General features: G+C 47.6%; 1 protein-coding gene across 4 annotated transcripts in view; it reads left to right on the top strand.

The window, feature by feature from the left end:
- The window catches only part of MYO7B (myosin VIIB), an 89,625-nt gene that overhangs the window by 19,452 nt on the left and 56,662 nt on the right, over nucleotides 1-13,511 (top strand). For all 4 annotated transcript variants that reach the window (XM_055315956.1, XM_055315957.1, XM_055315958.1 and 1 more), the window contains exons 4-9: nucleotides 172-324; nucleotides 1,787-1,971; nucleotides 4,973-5,094; nucleotides 9,261-9,403; nucleotides 10,110-10,223; nucleotides 11,763-11,916. In XM_055315956.1, the coding sequence (XP_055171931.1) occupies nucleotides 172-324; nucleotides 1,787-1,971; nucleotides 4,973-5,094; nucleotides 9,261-9,403; nucleotides 10,110-10,223; nucleotides 11,763-11,916 (871 nt within the window). The remainder of the gene's footprint in view (nucleotides 1-171; nucleotides 325-1,786; nucleotides 1,972-4,972; nucleotides 5,095-9,260; nucleotides 9,404-10,109; nucleotides 10,224-11,762; nucleotides 11,917-13,511) is intronic.

Consider the following 13,511-nt stretch of genomic DNA (forward strand, 5'->3'; position numbering starts at 1 on the left):
CCTACCCCCATCCACAAACTGCCCTAATCCTGCCTCAGATTTCCCTTGACCTCAGCCAGAGACTAGTCCAGCCACCATGTCAGCTGATCTGCTGAGAACTTGGAGAAGAGGAGCAGCAGGTTGGACCACGTGGAGGCCACCCCTTAGGGGAGTCTTTTTCCTTCATTCTAGGAACACTGGATCCAAGCAAAAGACCTTGACACCCTCAGCCCCATGCACCCCAACTCAGTGCAAGGCGTGGATGACATGATCCGCCTGGGGGAACTGAACGAGGCAGGCATGGTGCACAACCTCCTGATCCGCTACCAGCAGCACAAGATCTATGTGAGTCCTCCATTTATACCCCCTCATCCAGGGTGCCTGATCCACATGCACTGATCTGGCTGGGGAGAAAAACAAGCACTGTGGGTTTGGAGCTAAGCACACTTGGTTCAGTCCCCACTCTTCGTGCTCTCACGGTGTAAGGTGGGCAAAGAATTTAGGGCTTCTCCACCCCTGCTCCCCAATCCAAAATGGATAGGGTGATAAGAACCTTTGAGGTCTCAGAAAGCTAACATGTAGCATGCCAGCACAGTGCCTGGCACACAGAAGGTGCTCAGTTAGTGTTACTTCTTCCTTTCGTCTGTGGCTGAGTGGAAGGCCTGCTCTGATAGCCAAATGAACCAGAGACCATGGGGGTAGGCATAGTCTGCCCGGCCCCTTCGTAGGCATATGGCAGTGACAGAGTCACCAGCCAGAAGACCCCTGCCCTCCCTCTGTGAAATGAGTCCTATGATAGCCAGGAGGGCCATAGGGGAAGATGTGAGTCCTTTTCCCAAATCCTAGCAGTGGATGGGAGGCTGACTCCAGTCCTAAGTCTCCCATCCCCGTTCCAATGCAGATTTTCCCAGGAGAAGCAGCATTCAAAACTGGCACCAGCCCACCCTAACTGGGTGTGGCCTAGGAAGTCACAGGGCCTGGGCCTCTCCTAGGGAGAGGTGGCTGGTGTGACTCTGAGCAGCCCTTTTAGAATGCTCAAAGCAGTAGGAGAGTGGGCAATGGACCCCAAATAGAGGGGAAGGCTGGTCAGGAGAGTGAGGAGGCCCTGCAGGAGAGAGGGGACAGGACGTGCTGAGTCCACTCTGGCTGAATGTGAGTCAGAACCCTTGGAACTGATAACACCAATAAGCTAAAAGGAATTACAGTTTATCCTTTCCAAAGAGCTTATGCTTGCATTCTTTTATCTGGTTGTCACAGTCCTCAGAGTCAGAGATTAAACTCTCCATTCCTAAGATGAAAACTAGAATGTGGATAATCATGTGACTTGAAAAGGTAGCCATCCCTGTCCTATTCCCAGAGGGGCAGTCAGGCATCTTGCGGGTTCCAGATAAGCAGGTGGGGATCCTAGGAGGATCCTAGGAGGATCAGTGGAGGCTACAATTGTTGACCAGCCTCATAGAGGCCCCTGTGGGAGGCAGTGAAGACTCATGTCATAAATTCAGCCTCTTTTTATTGAGCCTTCTAAACACCAGAGAGGATGCTAAACATTTAATGTAGAGCACCTCATTTAATCTCCCTGTGAAAGCACTCACCCACAGCTTTCCTTCATAGTGAACACCCCCATCTTTCCAGAGGAGGATCTGAGCATCTGAGTGTCTTGTCTCCCTGGCCCAGAATCAGACCCACTTCCCCACCAGACTCAGCCAGGCCTGGTAGCCCTCAGTGGGCTGCACCCAAGGCCATGGTCAGGACCAGGCAGTGTTGGCCTTCAGAGCAGAGGGCACTAACCATCTGCTCCCTTCCCCAGACATACACAGGCTCCATCCTGATGGCTGTGAACCCCTTCCAAGTGTTGCCCCTCTACACCCTGGAGCAGGTACAGCTGTACTACAACCGTCACATGGGCGAACTACCACCCCATGTCTTTGCCATCGCCAACAACTGCTACTTCAACATGAAGAGGAACAAGAGGGACCAGTGCTGCATTATCAGGTGGGGCTCAGGCTCCCCATATTCCTGATGGGGATCAGGTGGGCCAGGCACCCTGCCTCTGACTATCTGGTAAAGCAGGGAGCACCTCCTCTCCCTAAACCTCTCCCAACCAGCACACCTACGAGGCCTGTTTGATTTAGGGGTTCCCATTCACCTGCAACCACTCTCCTCAACAGCACACCAGCTCACCTGCACCTGACCTCTACTGCCCCTCCACCCTGACAAGTCCCTCCAAGACTTCCTTCCTGCAGAACCTGCTCTTCCACTGTATCAGCAGAGCCAGGACTGCCTCACCCTTCAGTAAATATTTCCCAAGACGAAGAAGGAAAAATGGGGAGGGCACATTTAGACATGGGACTCACAATAGATGCTTGGGGGCTTAGGGGTCAAACAGGTGAGGTCAAACTAAAAATAAAACATCTCTGGGCAGGCCTCAGGTGAGGACAGAGGTAGCAGAAGCTCCAAGAGCCAGCTCTCAGGTTGCTAGGGCCCAGAAGGGACATGTCCTCCAGTCCAGGTCCTGACCCTGCTTCAAAGGTCCTCTGCCTGGTCTGGCCTCCCAGCTTCCTGCACAGGTCTTCCTGGTATGGAGGGAAGGGGGTGGAGAGAGGGAAAAGAAGGAGGAGGGGGAATTTGCTTCCAGGGCACATTGCTTAGAGTTATAGAAGAGTCCTTTGTTCATTCATTCATTTGTTCATTCATTCAAGGTTCCATCGTGCTCCAGTGGTATGCCCGCATTGTACTACTATGGGGAGACAGCAGCAGATGAAAGGGATTAAAATCCCTACATTATAGAGTCTACATTCTAGAAGGGGAGACACACAGGCAATAAATAAGCCAATTTCTTAGGCAGGTAATGAAAGCTTTGAAGAAAGACACTGCAGGGAAAGAGGAAAGACAGTGATGGGGCTGCTGCTCTAGGTGGAGGGCAGATGAGGCATGGCCTCTCTGAACAGGGTGTTGGCACAGAGACTAGAATGAAGTCCTATAGCATAGATGATCACATTTACTGTTCTCAGCAACCCTCAGAAGTAGATATTCTTATTCCTGTTTTACTGTTGATGGCAGGGAGCAGGGGGTAGGGGGGCTTACCACTAGAGAGGCTGAGATCCTTTCCCAGAGACACACAGTTGTTAAAAAGGGAATTTAAACCCAGGACACTGGAAAAGAAGACAGAGAGGTGTCCTGGGGTGACTTCCACTTCTTGGGAAGTGCATAGAATTATGTGCCAAGGAGGGTTGGTGCTACACCTCCCATCTGGGCTCTGCCTGTGTGCTCCCAATCTGCCCCCCAGTACTGGGAGGACCAGCCTCACTGCAAGAGGCCTCTCGAGCAGAGCTGAGCCCCAGGCTGGCCTGGAAGCTGGTGGAGGTTTGTTGATTGGACTGATTTGGCTGGCATTGTAATTGTGAACACTTTTAATCAGAACTTTTTTTTTTAAATTAATACTTTCAGATGAAATAATATTTTTCTAAGATTTGCTTCAAAATAGTACAGGATGGGAAATAAAATTGGCCAGGAGTTGAAGCTGGGAATGGGACTGTGGGAGTTTATAATGCAAACTGTAAGGTGTGAGAATCTCCCAGGGATCTTGTGAAAATGCAGGTTTTGACTGAAAAGAGCTGGGTGGGCCAGGAGGCTGCATTTCTAACCAGGTGACAGGAATTGCTTTTATTAGCAAGACACTATTCAGTCTCCATGTGTAATGTTTGACATTTTCCATAATGAAAAATAATTTACACAAAAGTGACATGCAAGCCTTAATAATAACAGTAATAGTAATCACTACAAACCCGAGTGTGTCCTATATGCCAGACATGAGTATATTTTTAACCTAAACTCCCTAAGAAACTTCAAAAAAACTAGTTTTCATATCTCACCATTATGAAATTAATATATCATGACTATGAAAATTTTACAAAATTTCAGAAAAAAATATTCTCCAAAAAAAATTCCTTTACTTTTGGGGAGTAAAGGCTTATGTTACCCACTTAGTTAAAATTATACTGAGTAGGGATTCCTGGGTGGCTCAGCGGTTTGGCGCCTGCCTTTGGCCCAGGGCACCATCCTGGAGTCCTGGGATCGAGTCCCATATCGGGCTCTTGGCATGGAGCCTGCTCCTCCTTCCTCCTGTGTCTCTGCCTCTCTCTCTGTATCTATCATAAATAATAAATAAGTAAATAAATCTTAAAAAAAAATTATACTGAGTAGTAGGGACATTTGTCATTTTACTGTACCTAATAAGCATTGTTCACATTATTGAAAGCTCTGTATAGACTTGATTCTAATGGCTGCATAATATTCTCTGACCAAAGGGACCATAACCAATCTCCCCCCTTTATCTTACTTCTAATATTCTGCAATTGTTAGTTGTTGTTGTTGTTATTGTTGTTGTTGTTGTTTAATAACCTCTATACCCAATGTGGGCTTAAACCTACAGCCCTGAGTTACATGCTCCACCGACTGAGACACCCAGGTGCCCCTGACTTTCTGCAATTGTAGTAATAGATTTAAAATGTTTTAATGACCAGAAAGCTTTGTGGAGAAAGCTTTTTCTGATTCTGGGATTATTTTCTTAGGCTAAAGTTAGGATAATTCTGAAGGGTTTTGCTACCTGTGCCACATTGTCTTTCCAAAGGACCAATACAGTTTCCCCTCTGGGGACAATATAAACTTAGTGCTCACAGAAAGGATGTTGAATGTCCAGTTCTGTTCACTCATCTGTAGTTACTGAGCACTGGGCCCATGTCACTAAAATGAACCAGACACACAACGCCTCAGGGGCTTGCATCAAGGCAGGGCAGAAAAGATGAATCACACCAATAACTAACACAAAGTAGACAGCTGAGACCCACAGTGAAAATGTGGTGGAATGTGTGCCCAGGGAAGGGGAGTTTCTTTTCAGACCAGAAAGCAGGCCTGTGGTGGGTTTGCAGAACAGTTGAGGGTATTGAAGAAATGGCCGTTTTATTGACTGATGTCCTGCATGCTCTCTTTGCAGTGGTGAGTCCGGGGCAGGGAAGACAGAGACCACGAAGCTCATCCTGCAGTTCCTGGCCACCGTCAGTGGCCAACATTCCTGGATTGAGCAGCAGGTCTTAGAGGCCAACCCCATCCTGGAAGGTTAGTGGTCACCCTCCACTGGCCAGCCCTCCTCCACAGGCCCTGTAGGCTGGAACCTTCCTGCCAGGAGGTGCCCATGGGGAAGGACAGGATTGTAGCCTGTCAGGACAGGAAAACGAGCATGGGGTGGATGGTAGTGTGGGGGTTCCTGGGAGACACAAAGGGGAAAAAAGTAATGACCTTACAGGCTTTCATTAAGTGTGTTTTCCACAGGATCATCAAAACAAGTATTCCTTTTAAATAAGGGCCCTGAGATGAAATTGGTTTGGGAAATGTTGAATGTGTCAGTTTGGGTCACCAGGGAAGCAGTGGCTAAGCTGGTGTTAAGACTGCAAGAGAGTGGGGGCATCTGGGTGGCTCAGTGCATTAAGCATTTGCCTCTGCCTCTGGCTCAGGTCATAATCCCAGGGTCCTGGGATTGAGTCCTGATCTAGCCCTGGGTCTGGCTCCCTGCTCAGCAGGGAGTCTGCTTCTCCCCCTCCCTCTGCTTCTCTCCTCGCTTGTTCTCTCTCTCTCTCTCTCTCTCTCTCTCTCTCTTTATCTCTCTCAATTTCTTTCAAATAAATCAATAAAATCTTTAAAAAATATAGAAAGAGAGAGAGTTCTACTGAGGGGTGATCCCTGAGCAAGATGAAGGGGGAGGTAGCAGGAAAAGACAAGAAAAGCATCAGGGATGCTTGACAGGGATACATGTAGGACACTCAGGAAAGGGAAGAATGGAATTGGGCAGGATGAGATTCAAGCTACGTGCAAATTTGCCAGGTCTTGGCCATTCCAAGGGGGAGTTCAGAGCAAAGTGCCCATTCGAGGAACCCTGCATTGGGCACAATGCCAGGCCTTAGAGCCCCCTTGCTCAGTCTCTGCTAGGGGCAGCCCAGAAATGTGTGACTTGGACCCCAGTGACCAGCCACAGTCAGCACGTTTTCTCAGTTTCTTTATAAAAGAGTAAAAGTTCACCTTTGTCGATGTCCTGTGTGGGTTTTGACAAACTCATGTAGTCATAGAATGCCCATCATAGTCATGATATGGAATGTTCCTGTCACCCCAAAACTTCCCTCATGCCTCTTTATAGTCAACTCTCTTCCCAGCCTCAACGTGTGGCAACCACTGATTTGTCTTTTTCTCCCCCATACAGCTGACCGTTGAACTACACAGTTCAGCTACAGTTCAAAACTACAGTTGACCCTTGAACAATGAGTGTGAATTGTGCAGGTCCACTTACATGCAGATTTTTTTCAATAAATACAGTACAGTACTAAAAATATATTTTCTCTTCCTTGTGATTTTATCAATAATATTTTCTTTTTTCCAGCTTACTTTATTGTGAGAATACAGTACATAATACATATAACATGAAAATGTGTTAATTCACTATTTATCAATAAGGCTTCCATTCAATAGCAGGCCATCAGTAGTAAAGTTTTGGGGAGTCAAAAGTTAAATGCGAATTTTCAACTGCACGGGGAGTTAGCACTCCTAACTCTCACATTGTTCAAGGGTCAACTATAGTTTTATCTTTTCCAGAGGGTTATATGAATGAAATCATATGGTTTGTCGTCTTTTGAGTCTGGCTACTTTTGTTAGCTTAATGGATCTGGGATTTTTCATGTTGTTTGTATCAATAATTTGTTTCTTTTATGAATATAGAAGTGTCACGGTTTGTCAATTTGCCAGCTGAAGAACGCCAGGGCTGTTTATAGTTTTTAGTGATTATGAACAAAGCTTTACAGACAGTTGCACACAGATTTTGGTATGAACATGTGTTTTTCTCCTGAATAGGCAAGTAGGAGTGAAATTGTTGGGTCCCATGGTGAGCCATTTACCTTTGTCAGCAACTGCCAAAATGTTTCACAAATGGCTGTACCATTTTGCATTTCCATCAGCAAAATACAAGAGTCCTAGTTGTTTTACATCCTTGTCAGCATTTGGTACTGGCTGGGTGGCTGTTTGCTACTCCAATAGGCATGGAGTGGTGTCTCATAGTTTTAATTCAAATTTCCTTACTGGATGATGAGGTGGAGCACCTTTTCATGGGCTTATTTCCTATCTGCACATCTTCTCTGTATCTATTCAAAACTTTTGCCAATTTTTAAATTGAGTTTTTTCCTCATTAATGAATTATGAGTTCTTTATATATTCTGGATACAAGCCCCTTAGAAGATACATGTTTTGCAAATATTTTGCCCCCATCTTTATTTTGACCCTTCTTTTTCTAACAGTGTCTTCCACAGACCAGAAGTTTTTGATTTTCATAAAATTCAGTTTATCTTTGTTTCTCTTATGATCATGCTTTTGCTGTTGTATTTAATAATCTTTAGGGCATCTGGGTGGCTCAGTCGGTTAAGCATCTGACTCTTGATTTTGGTTCAGGTCATGATCTCAGGGTCGTGAGATTGAGCCCCATGTCCAACTCCACGCTAAATTTTCTCTCTCTCTCTCTCTCTCTCTCTCTCTCCTTCTGCCCCACCCTCCTCCCTAAGGAAAAAAAAGAAAAGAAAGAAATCTTTGCCTAAGGGAGATTTTCTTTTATGTTTTCTTCTAGATGTGATGCAGTTTTAGCTTTTACATTTAGGTCCATGATCTATTTTGTGTTAATTTTTCCTATGGTGCAAGGTATGAATCGAGTTTCTGCTCTTTTCTTACTTTTTTTTTTCCTTTTCTTCTTTTCTTTCATAAGGATACCCAATAATTTCAGCCCCATTTGTCAAAAAGACCATTCTTTCTGCATTGAGTGGCCTTTGTACCTTTGTCTATAATCAGTTGACCATACACGTGTGGGGCTGTTTCTGAGTTCTCTATTCTGCTCTATTGATCTCTCTGACTACCCTTCCACCAGTGCCACACTGTCTTGATGTCTGTAGCTTAGTTCCATATCTTGTCAGTTTTGCAATCAGGTAGCACACGACCTCCAATTTTGTTCTTCTTTTTCAAACTTGGCCATTGTAGGTGCTTTACCTTTCCATACACATTTTAGAATCAGCTTATCAATTTCTACCAGAAAGTGCCTACATCAGGTTCTTTCTTTCTTTCTTTCTTTCTTTCTTTCTTTCTTTCTTTCTTTCTTTCTTTCTAGATTTTATTTATTCATGAGAGATACACAGAGAGAGAGGCAGAGACATAGGCAGAGGGAGAAGCAGGCTCCCTGCGGAAAGCCTGATGCGGGACTCAATCCCGGGACCCCAGGACCACGACCTGCGCCAAAGGCAGACAGTCAACTACCAAGGCACCCAGGAGCCCCAGGTTCTTTCTTGAAGAGAGATCTGCCACTGGGCCAAACAACATGAAGTTGGTTTCCTGAGCATAGCTAGCCCCTTTTGGAGACTCTGCTCTTTGTGGGGATTTCTCAAGGGGGAGACCAAAGAACCCTCTTCTTTCTCATGGGACTAGTGCTGTATAGTGGTATTTTCAGCCTGCATCCCAACCTACCAATGGGTCATGAAATTAGTCTTTTAGGACAAATTAAACTAAATAAATAGAAATACCCACTCTTGGTTAGAACCAGTACTGAATATTTTCTTTTAATTATGTGTACAGGTAGGGATGTGTATGCAGGAAGACACAATGCAAAGTGTTTTTCTTATGGTGGGTCACATTAGAGAGGCTTGCAGAAAGAGCTCTTGCAGAAAGAGCTCTATAAAATGCACTTTGGATCATGTTGCAGTCCAAATGCCTTCAGTCTGACCTCCTCCTCTGATCCTGGTCCCTGCCAGCTGTTACTACTCCCCCTGCAAACTTGCCCTCTCAAACCCAGCCCCTGCTTCAGCCTGACCAATCTTTCTAAAACACAAATCTGTTCCCATACTCCCCAGAAGCTTTTGTGCCTCCCCCATCTTCCACAGACTAATTCCAAACTTCTTAGCCTGGCACTCAAGTCTCTATGCTACTAATTAGTTCCATCTATCTTCCACTGCTTTCCTCCTGTGGTTTATGCTTCAGCCAAACTTCTCACTCTGCAAACATACCTCATGCCTCCTGACATTTGTGCCTTTACTTGCACTTTGCCTTCCTCTCAGCATACTCTCAGCTGCCACCACTTTCCAGTGTAGTGCTACCCATCCTTCAGCTCTAGGCTCAGCCACCTCCTCTTAGAAGCCTTTCCAATGATGCCACTAAAAGTAAATTTTCTCCTCTCTGCTCCGATCATGGGCATCACCCTCTGCCTTCAGCCTTTGGAAATGCCAAGACAATCAGAAATGATAACTCAAGCCGCTTTGGGAAATATATCGACATCCACTTCAACCTCAATGGGGTGATTGAGGGTGCACGCATCGAGCAATTTCTCCTGGAGAAGTCCCGGGTCTGCCGGCAGGTGAGGCCTCCCCTCTGCTGCATTGGTCCTGGGGAAATGTCCACCCACCCCAGGACCAGGAGCCAAGGAATGAGGAGGCTTCCATGACAGGCTCCTTTCCAGAACTCTCAGACCTCCCCAAGAACCTTTCCAAACCTTCATGGGTCTTAGTTGGTTGCCACTGAACCCTGGCCGTATCCTGAGATGGCCCAAGGACCCCTCAAATTGAATAATGATGGTCTTTTCCCAGTATTCAAGAAGAAGAAATGCTGAGATTTTCCGTTTTGATTTTTCCATCCATATCATGTTGCACATTCTTTGGTGCTTATGTCCACCTCTACCAGAATTAATTCTAATGCCAGGCCAGTTACCAGCTAAGGAACTGGATCCTGGCATCCCCACCCCCACCCCCACCCCTTGCAACATTAGGCAAGATGCCTTCAGGGCTGGGAGGAGCAGTGGAGATGCAGGGAAGCTCCTGGAAGCTGTGTGTTTGCTGGGCTTGGTGGGTGGACTTTAGCACGGGGCTGAGGGCCTGAGCTGGCCTTGGAGGCCCGTAATGAGGCCATCAACAGAGCCGAACGACCCTTGGTCGATGCCAGAGCCACATCTGGTTGCCAGACCTTGGGACAGAAGCTGGGACGGGGCTGGACAGGGGCAGCAGTCCTGAAGCCCCACAGCCTCAGGGGGATGTTTGCCAGGCTCTCTGGAACACCTGCCCCACCAGGCTCCCGAGGAGCGGAACTACCACATCTTCTACGGCATGCTCCTGGGGATGACCGCCGAGGAGAAGAAGCTGCTGAGCCTGGGGACGCCCTCCGAGTACCACTACCTGACCACGGTGAGACCCACGCCCCCCCCCCGCCCCGCCCGCGCTCCTCGCCGCGTCTCTCTCCCGCCCACCTCGCCCGCCCCTGCCCTCCTCCCTCCGGTCCTCCTCTCGGCCCGGCCCCGCCCTCCTCGCCTGCCTCCCCCACCCCCCCACCAGGTGTCTCTCAATAGCAAAAGGAGAAAGAAGAGGAAAGCGAGTACCTGCTCCACCTGTGGTTTACCGCCCCAGAAAGCCCTGGGGGCGGGGATGAGGGTCTCCCTTTTCCATCAGCCAATCCCCCCTTCTGCTTTTCCGACTGTCAGAGACGTACCCTTGTCCGTCTGCTTCCTTATTTTCTGCTGAAGGGATATCCTTCCCCACAAACCTCAGCCTCCTCCGGTTCCAGCGAACAAAGGCTCCAGCAGGTGATGGAGGGTCGTACCCATGCTTCTTCTTCCTGGGTTTCATTCCAATCGCCCACCCCTGTTAGTGCCCCTAGAGCTCGAGCTCTGGCGGAGCAGGGACCTTGCTCTTGCGCTGGGCTGCACCCCCACGCCTGGAACAGTGCGACGGGAGAGGCCTTCCAGCTCCAGGGTGCTGAAAAGGGGATAGAGGAGTTCCACCTCTTGAATCTCTCCTGCCCAACCCCTCCTATGTTCACTGCCTGAAGCCTTCCTCACTTCCTGCCTGGATCTAGGTGATCCTTTCCTTCCACATCCCCCCTGTCCCTGGACTTGATTCCTAATTTACAATCCATCCTGCAGACCTTCCACACTACAAGTCTGACATATCGCAGCTCAGACCCCCATTCTGCAGGGGCTCCCTGTGGCTCCTGGTTTTCAAGCGCCTCCAGCTCCCATCATCCCTCCACACCTCCCTTTGACTGTGACCCCAGCTTCCTTGCAAGCTTGTCTCTACCTCACAGCCGGGCTCCGGCTGTTCACTGCCTAGACCACTGTTCACTGCTGCTATGAAGAACAGCACGAAGAGCCACCTCCGGTTGCGCCTCCAGGGAGCTTTCCCTCACTTTCCAATAGAGCTGGTCTCAGCACCTGTTAAGAGTGTATGACACCACCATTTGCTTTCTGCCTCCCTTTTTGGATGTGCAGCACCCCAGGCAGGGCCAGGTCTCTCCATTTATGGAATTCCCAGCAAGTAGCACAGGGTCTGGCACATGGGGAGCCTTGGAAGGTGTTTGTTAAAGGAATAAACTCACAGGTTCCCCAGAGAGGATAAGGCAGGCATTACTGTGGATGAGTGACAAATAGAGGCTCAGAGAAGCTGAATGATTTGGCTAAAGCTACACAGCTTCCAAGTGCCAGTGCTGGCTGCAAAGCCCAAGCATGCTATGTCTGTCAACATGATTCCACCTCTGGGAAGTACTTGTGTGTATTTTCTGAGCTGGGGTCTCCAGATGACCTCTCAGAGTCCACCTAGAGCCTATGAAGTGTCACTTATTATTAGGGACCCTTGTCTGAGTCCCTGACACATCTCTATCTTGCTAGCCCTATGATGGAGGAGGTGGGGTGTAGGGTGACCGCCAGAATGTTGAAGTGCCTGATCCTGCAGGGAAACTGCACATCCTGTGAGGGCCTCAATGATGCCAAGGACTATGCCCATGTTCGCTCTGCCATGAAGATCCTCATGTTCTCCGACTCTGAGAACTGGGACCTCAGCAAGCTGCTGGCAGCCATTCTCCACCTGGGCAATGTGGAGTTTATGGGTAATGCTGTTCCCACCCAAACTGCCCTCCCCGGGGGGGAAGAGTAGGGGGGCCTGGGGCAGGAGGAGGAAGAATCTCTGGGAGTTCTCACCTCAAGAGCTTACCAAGGTCACATGGTCTAGCCCTGTCCTGGGAAAATGCATTGAAAATTATCACTATGAGTTTGGAGATCTCGTGGGGTTAGAGGGAAGACGTCAAAGCTTAAGGCTCTCTAAAGATGAAAACTCTGATCATCACCCAGTTTAGCTGGGACCCCCTTAGGGTAAGGGTGAACCAGACTAAACAAAGCCATGCATGAACTTGCAAACCCATTTGTAAGCATCCAGGTGGCCTGGGCATTAGGGTGTCCTGACCTATTAGTGCCTCTAAGCATCTGATGGAAATTCCTCTCTGGAGGAAAATAACATCAATCTAGATTCCAAAGTATTCCTTCAGACAGTTTTTCCAACACAACATCTAACATGCAGCCAAGGTAAGTAGGAATGAGGAAACAAGACATCATGAGCAAGAAGCAGCAGAAATAATAGACAATAGAAATAGGGCCACAGAGATTTCAGATGTTGGGATTATTAGACACAAATCATAAAGCAGCTATGCATGGCTATGTTCAAGAAAAGAAAAAGCCACACTTGTAAATTTAGACAGGAAACTGGAAATAGAAAATGTGACATTATAGATTTTAAAAGGAGCCACAAAGAAATTCTAAAATTAAAAAAGTAATAATAAAAAACAAAATGAAGACATCAATAAATGGTTTTAACAGCCAGTTTTATGCACACGAAGAGGGAATGTGTGAGTGAAAGAAAAGTCAGAACACAGCATAGAAAAATTAGACAGGGAGACAAATCATGAGAGACTCCTAACTCTGGGAAATGAACAAAGGGTTGCAGCAGGGGAGGTGAGGTAGCAGAAGGACGGGCACTGAGGAGGGCACCTGATGGGATGAGTGCTGGGGGTTATACTGTATGTTGGCAAATCAAACTTCAATAAAAAGAAATGAAAAAAAGGAACACAGCACAGAGAGATAGAGGGCAGCAAAACATAGAGAGTAGGAGGTGTGGAGGACAAGTGAGAAGCTGTAGCTTACCTTTAACTGACGTACTAAAGGAAAAGAGAAAGAATGGGGCAGAGGCAATATTGGAAGGAACTCCGGCTGGTTCTCTAGTTCATGAAGGATTCCAATTCACAGAGCAGTGAGGAAGGACAGACTTTACAGTAAACTATTCCATGAACTCGGACCCCTCTGTCACACTGTATAAGGAAATCTACTCCAGGTGAGTAGTTGTCACTGTGCCCATGTGATCTGTCACCTGAACCGGGCACTTCGGCTGGTGACAGGTGGGTGCTGACATGCAGGAAGAGGGCATTGGGAAGTGAAAGAGTACTGCAAATGTGATGCTGAGGAGGTGAAACCAGGCACCAAAGAATGCAGAGCTTGTAGATCAGGCATTCAATTAGATCACACTTAACACAAAGTCTAAAAACAGATGAAATTAAATGCTGTTAAGGGGTTAATATTTAGACAGTAAAAGGATGATGGCGGGGAGGAAGTGGAGAGGAACCCAGTCTTAGCAGGAAAGGACCATAAGGGCCTC

The sequence above is a fragment of the Nyctereutes procyonoides genome, unplaced genomic scaffold, assembly GCF_905146905.1.
Source record: "Nyctereutes procyonoides isolate TBG_1078 unplaced genomic scaffold, NYPRO_anot_genome, whole genome shotgun sequence".
In the NCBI taxonomy this organism is placed as follows: domain Eukaryota; kingdom Metazoa; phylum Chordata; class Mammalia; order Carnivora; family Canidae; genus Nyctereutes; species Nyctereutes procyonoides.